This window comes from Hypanus sabinus, chromosome 5 (genome assembly GCF_030144855.1).
Source record: "Hypanus sabinus isolate sHypSab1 chromosome 5, sHypSab1.hap1, whole genome shotgun sequence".
In the NCBI taxonomy this organism is placed as follows: domain Eukaryota; kingdom Metazoa; phylum Chordata; class Chondrichthyes; order Myliobatiformes; family Dasyatidae; genus Hypanus; species Hypanus sabinus.
In genome coordinates this window covers 75,208,845-75,222,420 of record NC_082710.1, presented here as the reverse complement: position 1 = coordinate 75,222,420, position 13,576 = coordinate 75,208,845, and the positions used below count along the sequence as shown (strand labels likewise).

Here is a 13,576-nt window from a genome sequence, read left to right as displayed (position 1 = left end):
TTAAACTGCTTTACCAGTTCCACAGGCAAGTGTTACCTTCCCCAGGGACACCACCAAGTCCTTTTACTCTGGGATTAGCATTATCATATGGGGTGTATGTACATCCTCTAAAACACTCGTTGTTTCCAAATTTAACTCCCTATCTTCCCCCAGTGATATTGTAGCTATACTGATAAGGGGAGAGGGGTGGTCTATGTACCTGAGTCCCATCACCATTGTACCAAACATCCAGGGCAGAGGGCTTGGACCAACTAAAATAACTGTTATCTCTGTTCCATCAAAGGGCATGGGTAAAAAGGGCACACCCATTTCTACATGTTCCAGGACAGCCGTAGGAACCCAGCAACCTAAGACATTGGTTTTGTTTGCACAATCGTAAATCATTCATAGGAAAGTGTTCGTGGAAGTTTCCATAGCAGCTGACCATAAAGAACCTTATCAAAGGCTTTAGTGAAGTAAATGTGGACTACATCTACTGCCTGCTGTAATTGAGTGTGTTAGTAACTTCTCCAAAAAACTCAATCAAATTTGTGAGATGTGATCTCCCACAAACAATACCAAATTACCTACTTTACGTATTAGACTTATTGGTCTATAGTTCTTAGGTTTTTCTTTGCAGTCCTTCTTAAATGAAGGCATAACACTAGCCACCCTCCAATCTCCCAGTACCTTAACCACCACTAATGATTATGCAGAATATTCCCCTAGGAATCCAGTGTTCTTGGATATACATAAGTGATTAGGCTGCAAAGTTTTATCTACTTTCATACATTTTAAGAAATGCAGCACCTCTTCTGCTGTAATTTAGCTTAAACTTATTTTAGCTGGCAGTTAAATGGCTGGTATTCTTAATTATATTGTTTTTCATCAGAGGAGATGCATGCAGAGATGTGCTATGCTGAATGTCTGCTTCAGAAGGCAGCTCTGACATTAGTGCAGGTAAGAAATGGCTTCTGTACTGAAACTTGGCTGTCTTTACTAACAAAAAGTAATCAAAAAAAAAAATCTCCAAGCTAACATGATAATGTATTTAATTGTAAACAACCTATTATTGACTTTGAGGAGAATGAATGCTTTGCAATTTAATTTCAGAGTCACAAAGCTATGCAGCATGGAAACAGATCCATTGGCCCAATTTGTTCATGCCAGCAAATTTGCCCAACTAAGTTGGTCCTATTGGCCTGTTTGTGGCTGGTTTACTGAGACTGTGAGAAGTCTAGACAGAGTCCATGAATAGGAGGCTGGTTCCTGTGATGTGCTGAGCTGTGTACTTAACTTTCTTGAAGTCACGTGAAGAGTAGTTGCCATACCAAGCAATTGATAAGTGTTGACAGGGTCATGTTGAATTTCTGTGGTGTCCTGATGAAGTAGAAACATTGCTGAACTTTGTTGGCCATGACAATGTGGTTAGACCAGGACCGGCTACTGGAGATGATCACATCTCAGAACTTGAAGCTCTCAGAACCCTCAACCTCAACACTGTTGACATGGACAGGAGCATGTATACTGCCCTCTATCTAAAATCACTGACCATCTCTTTTGTTTTGTTGACATTGAGGGCAACATTGCCGCCATGACACTGTGTCACCAAGCTCTATCTCGTTCCTCTACTTCGACTGGTCATTATTTGAGATGCTGTCTGCTACAGTGGTATCATCTGCAGACCTGTAGATGGATCTACAGCAGAATTTGGCCACACTATTATGAGTATACAGGGACCAGAAGAGAGGAATGAGAATAATTGTGTTAGAGGTGTTGCTGCCTATCCTTCTCTGTTGTCTGTTCCAGTTAGAGACATTAACTCTCAGGGTCCAGAATTTAGTGATGACTTTGCTTGGAATAAAAGTATTGGCGGCAAAACTGAAGTCAATACTGGAATCTGACTTGAGCGTCATTACTGTTCAGACGTTCCAGAAATGTGTATGGAACCAAAGAGAAGGTGTCCACCATAGACCTGATTCAGCAGTGGATCGAGATCATCTTGAAAGCTGGAATTGATGCATGAAGTAATTCATGATGATGTATAGTAGAGCCTCTGGGTGCCAGTGATTAAGGTATATTATGTTGTTTTTCTTCAGTTCCAGGATGGTAGTGGATTTAAAGCAGGAGGAAACCACAACTCAAAGCAGAAAGAGGTTAAGAATGTCCAGTAAATAATCACAGGGTCTAAGAACTGGGCAGGGACACCATCTGGTCCTGATGCTTTCTGCAGGATTACCACCCGAAAGATTGAGCTTATTTCTGTGACATTGGCTGTAAATTGTACACATCACCGTATGTGTAGATTCCGGTGTACCGGAGGCAGAGTGTGTGGATTCCGGTGTACTGGAGACATTGTGTAGATTCTGGGGTAATGGAGACAGTGTGTGTAAATTCTGGTGTACTGTAGATGGTGTGTGCAGATTCCAATGTACCGGAGATGGTGACTGTAGATTCTGGTGTACTGGTTACAGTGAATGTAGGTTCTGGTGTACCAGAGACTGTGACTATAGACTCCAGTGTACTGGAAATGGTGACTGTAGACTCCAGTGAACTGGAGATGGTGACTGTGGATACCAGTGTATTGAAGATGGTGATTGCAGACTCTGGTGTACCAGAGAGTGTGACTGTAGATTCCGGTGTACTAGAGAGAGTGTGTGTAGATTCCAGTGTACTGGAGTTGGTGTGTGTAGATTCTGGTGTACCAGAGACAGTGTGTGTAGATCCCGGTGCACCAGAGATGGTGTAATGGAGACGGTGTGTGTAGATTCCGGTGTACCGGACATGGTGTGTGTAGATTTCAGTGTAATTGAGATGGTGTGTGTAGATTCCGGTGTACTGGAGACAGTGTGTGTAGATTCCAGTGTTTGCAGATTCCGGTGTATGGGAGACGATGTGTGTAATTCTGGTGTACCGGAGACGGTGTGTATAGATTCCGGTGTAATGGAGATGGTGTTTGTAGGTTTCAGTGTACTGGACATGTGTGTAGTTTCCAGTGTCCCAGACATGGTGTGTGTAGATTCCTGTGTACTGGAGTGGGTGTGTATAGATTCTGGTGTGTGTACATTCTTGTGTACCTGAGACGGTATGTGAAGATTCCTGTGTACCAGAGACGGTGTGTGTAGATTCCGATGTACCGGACATGCTATTTGTAGATTCTGGTGTACCGGAGACGGTGTGTGTACAGTCCGGTGTACCGGAGGCAGTGTGTGTAGATTCTGGTGTAGCGGAGATGGTGTGTGTAGATTCTGCTGTACCGGAGAATGTGTGTGTAGATTCCGGTGTACTGAAGATGGTGTGTCTACATTCCTGTGTACCGGAAACAATGTTTGTAGATTCCCGTGTACCGGAGATGGTGTGTGTAGATTCTGGTGTACCGGAGGCAGTGTGTGTAGATTCTGGTGTACTGGAGACTGTGTGTGCACATTCCGGTGTCCCCGAGACGTTGTGTGTTAATTCTTCTATACCAGAGACGATGTGTGTAGATTCCCGTGTACTGGAGATGGTGTCTGTAGATTCCGGTGTAATGGAGATGGTGTGTGTAGGTTCCAGTGTAATAGAGACAGTGTGTGTAGATTCTAGTGTACCGGAGATGGTGTGTGTAGATACAAGTGTTCTGGGAGATGGTGTGTGTAGATTGTGGTGTACTGGACATGGAGTGTGTAGATTTCAATAGACAATAGGTGCAGAAGTAGACCATTCGGCCCTTCAAGTCTGCACCGCCATTTTGAGATCATGGCTGATCATCTACTATCAATACCCGGTTCCTCACTTGTCCCCATATCCCTTGATTCCCCTATCCATAAGATACCTATCTAGCTCCTTCTTGAAAGCATCCAGAGAATTGGCCTCCACTGCCTTCCGAGGCAGTGCATTCCAGACCCCCACAATTCTCTGGGAGAAGAAATTTTTCCTTAACTCTGTCCTAAATGACCTACCCCTTATTCTCAAACCATGCCCTCTGGTACTGGACTCTCCCAGCATCTGGAACATATTTCCTGCCTCTATCTTGTCCAATCCCTTAATAATCTTATATGTTGCAATCAGATCCCCTCTCAATCTCCTTAATTCCAGCATGTACAAGCCCAGTCTCTCTAACCTCTCTGCGTAAGACAGTCCGGACATCCCAGGAATTAATTAGATTCCGGTGTACCGGAGATGGTGTGTGTAGATTCTGGTGTAATGGAGATGGTGTGTGTAGTTTACAATGTACCAGAGACTGTGTGTTTAGATTCCGGAGTACAGGAGATGGTGTGTATAGATTCCGGTGTAATGGAGAAGGTGTTTGTAGGTTTCGGTATACCGGACATGTGTGTAGTTTCCGGTGTCCCAGAGACGGTGTGTGTAGATTCCGGTGTACCGGAGACATTGTGTGTAGATTCTGGTGCAATGGAGACGGTGTGTGTAGATTTCCTTGTATCAGATACTGTGAATGTACGTTCAGGTGTACTGGCGATGATGTGTTTGTAGATTCCGGTATACCTGAGACGGTGTGTGTAGTTTCCGGTATACCGGAGACTGTGTGTGTACATTCCGGTGTCCCCGAGACGTTGTGTGTAGTTTAAAGTGTACCGGAGACTGTGTGTGTAGATTCTGGTGTTCCGGAAGCGGTGTGTGTAGATTCCGGTGTACTGGAGACGGTGTGCGTACATTTCAGTGTCCCCGAGACGTTGTGTGTTAATTCTTCTGTACCAGAGACGATGTGTGTAGATTCCCGTGTACTGGAGATGGTGATTCTAGATTCCAGTGTACCGGAGATAGTGACGTTATATTACAGTGTACTGGAGACTGTGACTGTAGATTCCAGTATACTGGTTACAATGAGTGTAGGTTCTGTTGTACCATAGACGTTGACTATAGATTCTGGTGTACTGGAGACGGTGACAGTACATTCCAGTATTCCGGAGATGGTGATTCTAGATTCCAGTGTACCGGAGATAGTGACGTTATATTACAGTGTACTGGAGACTGTGACTGTAGATTCCAGTATACTGGTTACAGGGACTGTAAAATCTGGTGTACTGGAGACTATGACTATAGATTCCGGTGTACCGGAGGTGGTGTGCATACATTCATGTGTAAAGGAGGCAGTGTGTGTAGATTCTGGTGTAGCAGAGATGGTGTGTGTAGATTCTGGTGTGCAGGAGACAGTGTGTGTAGCTCCTGTTGTCCTGGAGAAGCTGTGTGTAGATTCCAGTGTACCTGAGAGAGTGTGTGTAGATTCTGGTGTGCTGGTGACAGAGTGTGTAGATTCCTGTGTACTGGAGACGGTGTGTGCTGATTCCCGTGTACTGGAGATTGTGTATGTAGATTCTTTTGTAATGGAGATGGTGTGTGTAGATTCAGGTGTACTGGTGACAGTGTGTGTAGATTCCAGTGTACTGGAAATGGTGTATGTAGATTCCGGTGTAATGGAGATGGTGTTTGTAGATGCCCATGAACCGGAGGCGGTGTGTGTAGATTCCGATTTACTGGAGACTGTTTGTGTAGAATCCTGTGTACTGGACATGGTGAGTGTAGATTCCTGTGTACTGGACATGGTGAGTGTAGATTCCTGTGTACTGGACATGGTGTGTGCAGATTCCAGTGTACCGGTGATGGTGTGTGTAGATTCTGGTGTAATAGAGGCGGTGTGTGTAGTTTCCGGTGTACCGGAGATGGTGTGTGTAAATTCCTGTGTACCGGAGACAGTGTGTGTAGATTCCAGTGTACCGGAGGCAGTGTGTGTACATTCATGTGTACCAGAGGCAGTGCGTGTACATCCATGTGTACCGGATGCGGTGTGTGTAGATTCTGGTGTACAGGACACAATGTGTGTAGCTCCCGGTGTCCCGGAGGTGGTATTTGTAGATTCCCGTGTACCGGAGTCTGTGTGTGTAGATTCCGGTGTACTGGAGAGAGTGTGTGTAGTTCCCGGTGGACTGGAGACATTGTGTGTCAATTTCTGTGTACCGCAGAGGGTGTGTGTACAATCCGGTGTACCGGAGACGGTGTGTGTAGATCGCGGTGTACCGGAGACTCTGTGTGTTGATTTCGGTGTAATGTAAGTGTTGTGTGTTGATTCTGGTGTATTGGAGATGGTGTCAGTAAATTCTGGTGTACCGCAGATGGTGTGTGTACATTCTGGTGTACCAGAGACGATGTGTTTAGTTTGCGGTGTACCGGAGACCGTATGTGTAGATTCCGGTTTACCGGAGACTGTGTGTGTAGATTCCTGTGTAACGGAGACGGTGTGTGTAGATTCCGGTGTACCAGAGACGGTTTGTGTAGATTCCGGTGTACTGGAGGCAGTGTGCGTACATTCCATATATAACCATACTGCAGATCAGCTGGTCTTTAATAACTGCCCTCACATCACATCCAACAGCAGCTGTTCTCAATCAATGCCCCTTAGCCCTTGTCATATTTCCCCCCAACCAATTTAGTACCTTCCCACAAAATAACCATATAACCATATAACAATTGCAGAATGGAAACAGGCCATCTCGGCCTTTCTAGTCCATGCCAAACACTTGCTCTCACTTAGTCCCACCTACCTGCACTCAGCCCATAACACTCCATTCCTTTCCCGTCCATATACCTATACAATTTTTTTTTAAATGACAAAATCAAACCTGCCTCTACCACTTCTACTGGAAGCTCATTCCACACAGCTACCACTCTCTGAGTAAAGAAGTTCCCCCTCTTGTTACCCTTAAACTTTTGCCAGCTAACTCTCAAATTATGTCCTCTTGTTTGAATCTCCCCTATCCTCAATGGAAAAAGCCTACCAATGTCAACTCTATCTATCCCCCTCATAATTTTAAATACCTCTATCAAGTCCCCCCGCAACCTTCTATGCTCCAAAGAATAAAGACCTAACTTGTTCAACCTTTCCCTGTAACTTAGGTGCTGAAACCCAGGTAAAATTCTAGTAAATCTTCTCTGTACTCTCTCAATTTTGTTGATATCTTTCCTATAATTCGGTGACCAGAACTGTACACAATACTCCAAATTCGGAATTACCAATGCCTTGTACAATTTTAACATTACATCCCAACTCCTATGCTCAATGCTCTGATTTATAAAGGCCAGCATACCAAAAGCTTTCTTTACCACCCTACCCACATGAGATTTCACCTTCAAGGAACTATGCACCATTATTCCTAGATCACTGTGTTCTACTGCATTCTTCAATGCCCTACCATTTACCATGTATGTCCTATTTGGATTATTCCTACCAAAATGTAACACCTCCCACCTATCAGCATTAAACTCCATCTGCCATCGTTCAGCCCACTCTTCTAATTGGCCTAAATCTCTCCACAAACTTTGAAAACCTACTTCATTATCCGCAACGTCACCTACCTTAGTATCATCTGCATACTTACTAATCCAATTTACCACCCCATCATCCAGATCATTAATGTGTATGACAAACAACACTGGACCCAATACGGATCCCTGAGGCACACCACTAGTCACCAGCCTCAAACCTGACAAACAGTTATCCACCACTACTCTCTGGCATTTCCCATCCAGCCACTGTTGAATCCATTTTACTACTTCAATATTAATACCTAACGACTGAACATTCCTAACTAACCTTCCATGCGGAACCTTGTCAAGGGCCTTACTGAAGTCCATATAGACAACATCCACTGCTTTATCCTCGTCAACTTTCTTCGTAACCTCTTCAAAAAATTCAATAAGATTTGTCAAACAAGACCTTCCACGCAGAAATCCATGCTGACTATTCCTAATCAAATGCTGTCTATCCAGATAATTATATATACCATCTCTAAGAATATTTTCCATTAATTTACCCACCATTGACATCAAACTGACAGGCCTATAATTGCTAGGTTTATTCTTAGAACCCTTTTTAAACAATGGAACCACATGAGCAATACACCAATCCTCCGGCACCATCCCTGTTTCTAATGAAATTTGAAATATTTCTGTCAGAGCCCCTGCTATTTCTACACCAACTACCCTCAAGGTCCTAGGGAATATCCTGTCAGGACCCGGAGATTTATCCACTTTTACGTTCCTTAGAAGCGCCAGTACTTCCTCCTCTTTAGTTGTCATAGTTTCCATAACTTCCCTACTTGTTTCCCTTACCTTACACAATTCAATATCCTTCTCCTTAGTGAATACCGAAGAAAAGAAATTGTTCAAAATCTCCCCCATCTCTTTCGGCTCCACACATACCTGTCCACTCTGATTCTCTAAGGGACCAATTTTATCCCGCACTATCCTTTTGCTATTAATATAACTGTAGAAACCCTTTGGATTTATCTTCACCTTACTTGCCAAAGCAACCTCGTATCTTCGTACCTTGACACTGTCTTATCCCCCCTTGTTCAATCTCTTCCCACTTATGTTTGTGACACTTCTCATGCTTTGAATTTTTTCAATTATTATAAGTACCCTGGCCCTCTCCGTCTTATTTTCACCATGGACGTCCAGTCCCTATATTCCTCCATCCCCCACCGAGATGGTCTCGAAGCTCTTCGGTTTTTTTTTGGATTCCAGACCTAACCAACTCCCTTCTACCATCACTCTCCTCCGTCTAGCGGAATTAGTTCTTACTCTCAATAATTTCTTCTTTGGCTACTCCCACTTCCTCCAAACCAAGGGTGTAGCCATGGGCACCCATATGGGTCCCAGTTATGCCTGCCTTTTTGTTGGCTTTATGGAACAGTCCATGTCCCAAGGCTATACCGGTATCCATCCCCCTCTTTTCCTTTGCTACATCGACGACTGCATTGGCGCTGCCTCTTGCACGCGTGCTGAGCTCGTCGACTTCATTAACTTTGCCTCCAACTTAATTTTGCCCTCAAATTTACCTGGTCCATTTCCGACACCTCCCTCCCCTTTCTTGACCTTTCTGTCTCCATCTCTGGAGACGGCCTATCTACTGATCTCTACTATAAGCCTACAGACTCTCACAGCAACCTGGACTATTCCTCTTCCCACCCTGTCTCTTGCAAAAAGGCTATCCCCTTCTCACAACTCCTCCGTCTCTGCCACATCTGCTCTCAGGATGAGGCTTTTCTTTCCAGGATGAAGGAGATGTCTTCCTTTTTTAAACAAAGGGGCTTTCCTTCATCCACCATCAACTCTGCTCTCAAACGCATCTCTCCCATTTCCCACACAACTGCCCTCACCCCATCCACCCGCCACCCCACTCGGGATTGTCCTTACCTACCACCCCACCAGCCTCCAGGTGCAACATATAATTCTCCGTAACTTTCGCCACCTCCAACGGGATCCCACTACCAAACTCATTTTTCCCTCCCCCCGCCCACTTGTCCCCCCCATCCCTTCCCACCGATCTCCCTCCTGGCACTTATCCTTGTAAACGGAACAAGTGCTACACCTGCCCTTACACTTCCTCCCTCACCACCATTCAGGGCCCCAGACAGTCCTTCCAGGTGAGGCGACACTTCACCTGTGAGTCGGCTGGTGTGGTATACTGCGTCCGATGCCCCCGGTGTGGCCTTTTATATATTGGTGAGACCCAACACAGACTGGGAGACCGTTTCGCGGAACACCTACGCTCGGTCCGCCAGAAAAAGCAGGATCTCCCAGTGGCCACACATTTTAATTCCACGTCCCATTCCCATTCTGATATGTCCATCCATGGCCTCCTCTATTGTAAATATGAATCCAAACTCAGGTTGGAGGAACAACACCTTATATACTGGCTGGGTAGCCTCCAACCTGATGGCATGAACATTGACTTCTCTAACTTCCGTTAATGCCCCTCCTCCCCTTCTTACCCCATCCCTGACATGTTTAGTTGTTTGCCTGTTCTCCATCTCCCTCTGGTGCTCCCCCCCCCTTCCTTTCTTTCTCCCGAGGCCTCCCGTCCCATGATCCTTTCCCTTCTCCAGCTCTGTATCACTTTCGCCAATCACCTTTCCAGCTCTCAGCTTCATCCCATCCCCTCCGCTCTTCTCCTATCATTTCGCACTTCCCCTTCCCCCCACTACTTTCAAATCTCTTACTATCTTTCCTTTCGGTTAGTCCTGACGAAGGGTCTCAGCCCGAAACATCGACAGTGCTTCTCCCTATAGATGCTGCCTATCCTGCTGTGTTATTACCAGCATTTTGTGTGTGTTTGAATTTCCAGCATCTGCAGATTTCCTCGTGTTTGCTCATATCTTCTTTTAGCTTTTCTAATTTCTTTCTGAAGATTGTTTTTACATTCTTTATATTCCTCGAGCACCTCATTTACTCCATGCTGCCTATATTTATTGTAGATCTCCCTCTTTTTCTGAACCAAGTTTCCAATATCCCTTGAAAACCATGGCACTCTCAAACTTTTAACCTTTCCTTTCAACCTAACAGGAACATAAAGATTCTGTACCCTCAAAATTTCACCTTTACATGTCCTCCATTTCTCTATTACATCCTTCCCATAAAACAAGTTGGCCCAATCCACTCTCTTCTAAATCCTTTCACATCTCCTCAAAGTTAGCCTTTCTCCAATCAAAAATCTCAACCCTGGGTCCAGTCCTATCCTTCTCTATAATTATATTGAAACTAATGACATTATGATCACTGGACCTGAAGTGCTCCCAACACATACGTCCGTCACCTGACCTATTTCATTCCTTAACAGGGGATCCAATACTGCCCTTTCTCTAGTCAGTATCGCTATGTATTGCTGCAAAAAACTATCCTGCACACATTTTACAAACTCCAAACCATCCAGTCCTTTTACGGAATGGGCTTCCCAGTATATGTGTGGAAAATTAAAATCGCCCACAATCACAACCTTGTGCTTACTACAAATATCTGCTATCTGCTTGCAAATTTGCTCCTCCAATTCTCTCTCCCCATTAGATGGTCTATAATACATCCCTATAATTGTTACTACACCTTTCCCATTCCTCAATTCCACCCAAATAGCCTCCCTAGATGAGCCCTCTAAGCTATCTGCCAAAGCACCACTGTATTATTTTCTCTGACAAGCAACGCAACACCTCCTCCTCTTGCCCCTCCGATTCTATCACACCTGAAACAACGAAATCCAGGAATATTTAGTTGCCAATCACACCCCTCCTGCAACCGTGTTTCACTAATAGCTACAACATCATATTTCCTGGTATCAATCCATGCTCTAAGCTCATCCACCTTTCTTACAATGCTCCTAGCATTAAAATAGATGCATTTAAGAAACTCTCCACCTCTTCCTCTGTTTATCCCTAACGGTGCAAACAACTTTATTATCTTTTTCTTTCTTCTCCCCTACATCTTTGGTCTGAGCACTCCCCTTCTCTATCACCTGCCTATCCTCACTCACACACTGTCTACTAGCTTTCTCTATTTGTGAACTAACCTCCTGTCTCCTAGTCTCTTCAATTTGATTCCCATTCCCCAACCATTCTAGTTTAAAGTCTTCCCAGTAGCCTTCGCAAATCTCCACACCAGGATATTGGTCCCCCTAGGATTCAAGTGTAACCCGTCCTTTTTGTATAGGTCACACCTGCCCCTAAAGAGGTCCCAATGATCCAGAAACTCGAATCCCTGCCCCCTGCTCCAATCCCTCAGCCACGCATTTATCCTCCACCTCATTCCATTCCTACTTTCACTGTCGTGTGGCACAGGCAGTAATCCTGAGATTAATACCTTTGCGGTCCTTCTTCTCAACTGCCTTCCTAACTCTCTATATTCTCCTTTCAGTACCTCTTCCCTTTTCCTACCTATGTCATTGGTACCAGTATGTACCACGACCTCTGGCTGTTCCCCCTCCCACTGCATGATATCTTGGATGCGATCTGAGACATCCCGGACCCTGGCACCAGGGAGGCAAACTACCATCCGGGTCTCCTGATTGCATCCACAGAATTGCCTATCTGACCCCCTAACTATCGAGTCCCCTATTACTACTGCCTTCCTCTTCCTTTCCCTACCCTTCTGAGCTACAGGGCCGGACTCTGTGTCGGAGGCACGGCCACTGTTGCTTCCCCCAGGTAGGCTGTCCCCCCCAACAGTACTCAAACAGGAGTAATTGTCAAGGGGTCCATCCACTAGGGTACTCTTTAGTACCTGACTCTTCCCCTTCCCCATCCTGACCGTGACCCACCTGTCTGCCTCCCGTGGCCCTGGTGTGACCACCTGTCTGTAACTCCTCTCTATCAACTCCTCACACTCCCTGACCAGACGAAGGTCATCGAGCTGCAGCTCCAGTTCCCTAACTCAGTCCCTTAGGAGCTGCAGCTCGGCGCACCTGGCATAGATATGGACGTCCAGAAGGCTAGGAGACTCCAGGACCTCCCACATCCGACACCAAGAACAACAAGCTGCCCTCACACTCATAATTCCCCCTTTCCTCAAACAACAGGAAAAACTGAAACCTAAACCTACATTGCCTCGCCCGCTTCCGCCTAAGCCCGTTGAGCCCAACCCTTAAGCCTTCTCTCTGCTCCCAGGTCACTCCACTGCTCGCAAACGACACTGCCCGCTGTATAAGGCTGTGTCCTTTTAAAATCTTCCCCGCTTCACTGCCTGCCGTCACACGCCTGCGCAATCCCGCCTCTCTTAACTCTGATGAGAATAAGAAAAATTCAAGATGGCTCCCACCACACCCCGTTCTGATCCTCCAACTTCCTTCTCCAAACGAAAACCGATTCAGGATTTCTGTCCTTTTTAAATCTTCCCCGCTTCACTGCCCGCCGTCACATGCCTGTAATGGAGGTGGTGTGTGCAGATTCCAGTGTATCCGAGGTGGTCTGTGTACATTCCAGTGTACTGGGACAGTGCGTGTACATTCCGGTGGACTAGAGACAGTGTGTGTAGATTCTGGTGTACTGGAGACGATGTGTGTAGAATCCAATGTACCGGAGACATTGTGTGTAGATTCCGGTGTACCAGAGATGGTTTGTGTAGATTCCAGTGTACCAGAGACGGTGCGTGTAGTTTTTGGTGTACTGGAGTCAGTGTGTGTAGATTCAGGTGTACAGGAGATGGTGTGTGTAGATTCCGGTGTAATGGAGACGGTGTGCGTAGATTCCGGTGTACCGGAGTCGGTGTGCATAGATTCTGTTGTACTGGAGACTGTGTGTGTAGATTCCAGTGTACAGGAGATGGCATGCGTAGTTTCTGGTGTAATGGAGACGGTGTGCGTAGATTCTGGTGTACTGGAGATGGTGTGTGTATAATCCAGTGTACCGGAGACATTGTGTGTAGATTCCAGTGTACCAGAGGCTGTGTGTGTAGCTTCTGGTGTACTGGAGACCGTGTGCGTAGATTTCGGTGTACCAGAGACGGTGTGTGTAGATTGTGGTGTACAGGAACTGTGTGTCTAGATTCCAGTGTACGGGAGACTGTGTGTGTAGATTCCTGTGTACCGGAGACCGTATGTGTAGATTGCGGTGTACCGGAGACGGTGTGTGTAGATCCTGGTGTAATGGAGACAGTGTGTGTAGATTCCAGTGTACCAGGGATCTTGTGTCTCTATTCCAGTGTAATGAAGACGGAGTCTGTAGATGCCGGAGTACTGGAGACGTTGTGTGAAAATTTCGGTGTACCAGAGACGGTGTGTGCCGATCCCAGTGTACTGGTGACGGTGTGTGTGTCGATCCCAGTGTACTGGAGACGGTGT

General features: G+C 45.7%; 1 protein-coding gene across 4 annotated transcripts in view; it reads left to right on the top strand.

Annotated features, from left to right (window-relative positions):
• The window catches only part of LOC132394244 (tetratricopeptide repeat protein 39B), a 411,030-nt gene that overhangs the window by 139,783 nt on the left and 257,671 nt on the right, over positions 1–13,576 (top strand). For all 4 annotated transcript variants that reach the window (XM_059970126.1, XM_059970127.1, XM_059970128.1 and 1 more), the window contains one exon: positions 872–939. In XM_059970126.1, the coding sequence (XP_059826109.1) occupies positions 872–939 (68 nt within the window). The remainder of the gene's footprint in view (positions 1–871; positions 940–13,576) is intronic.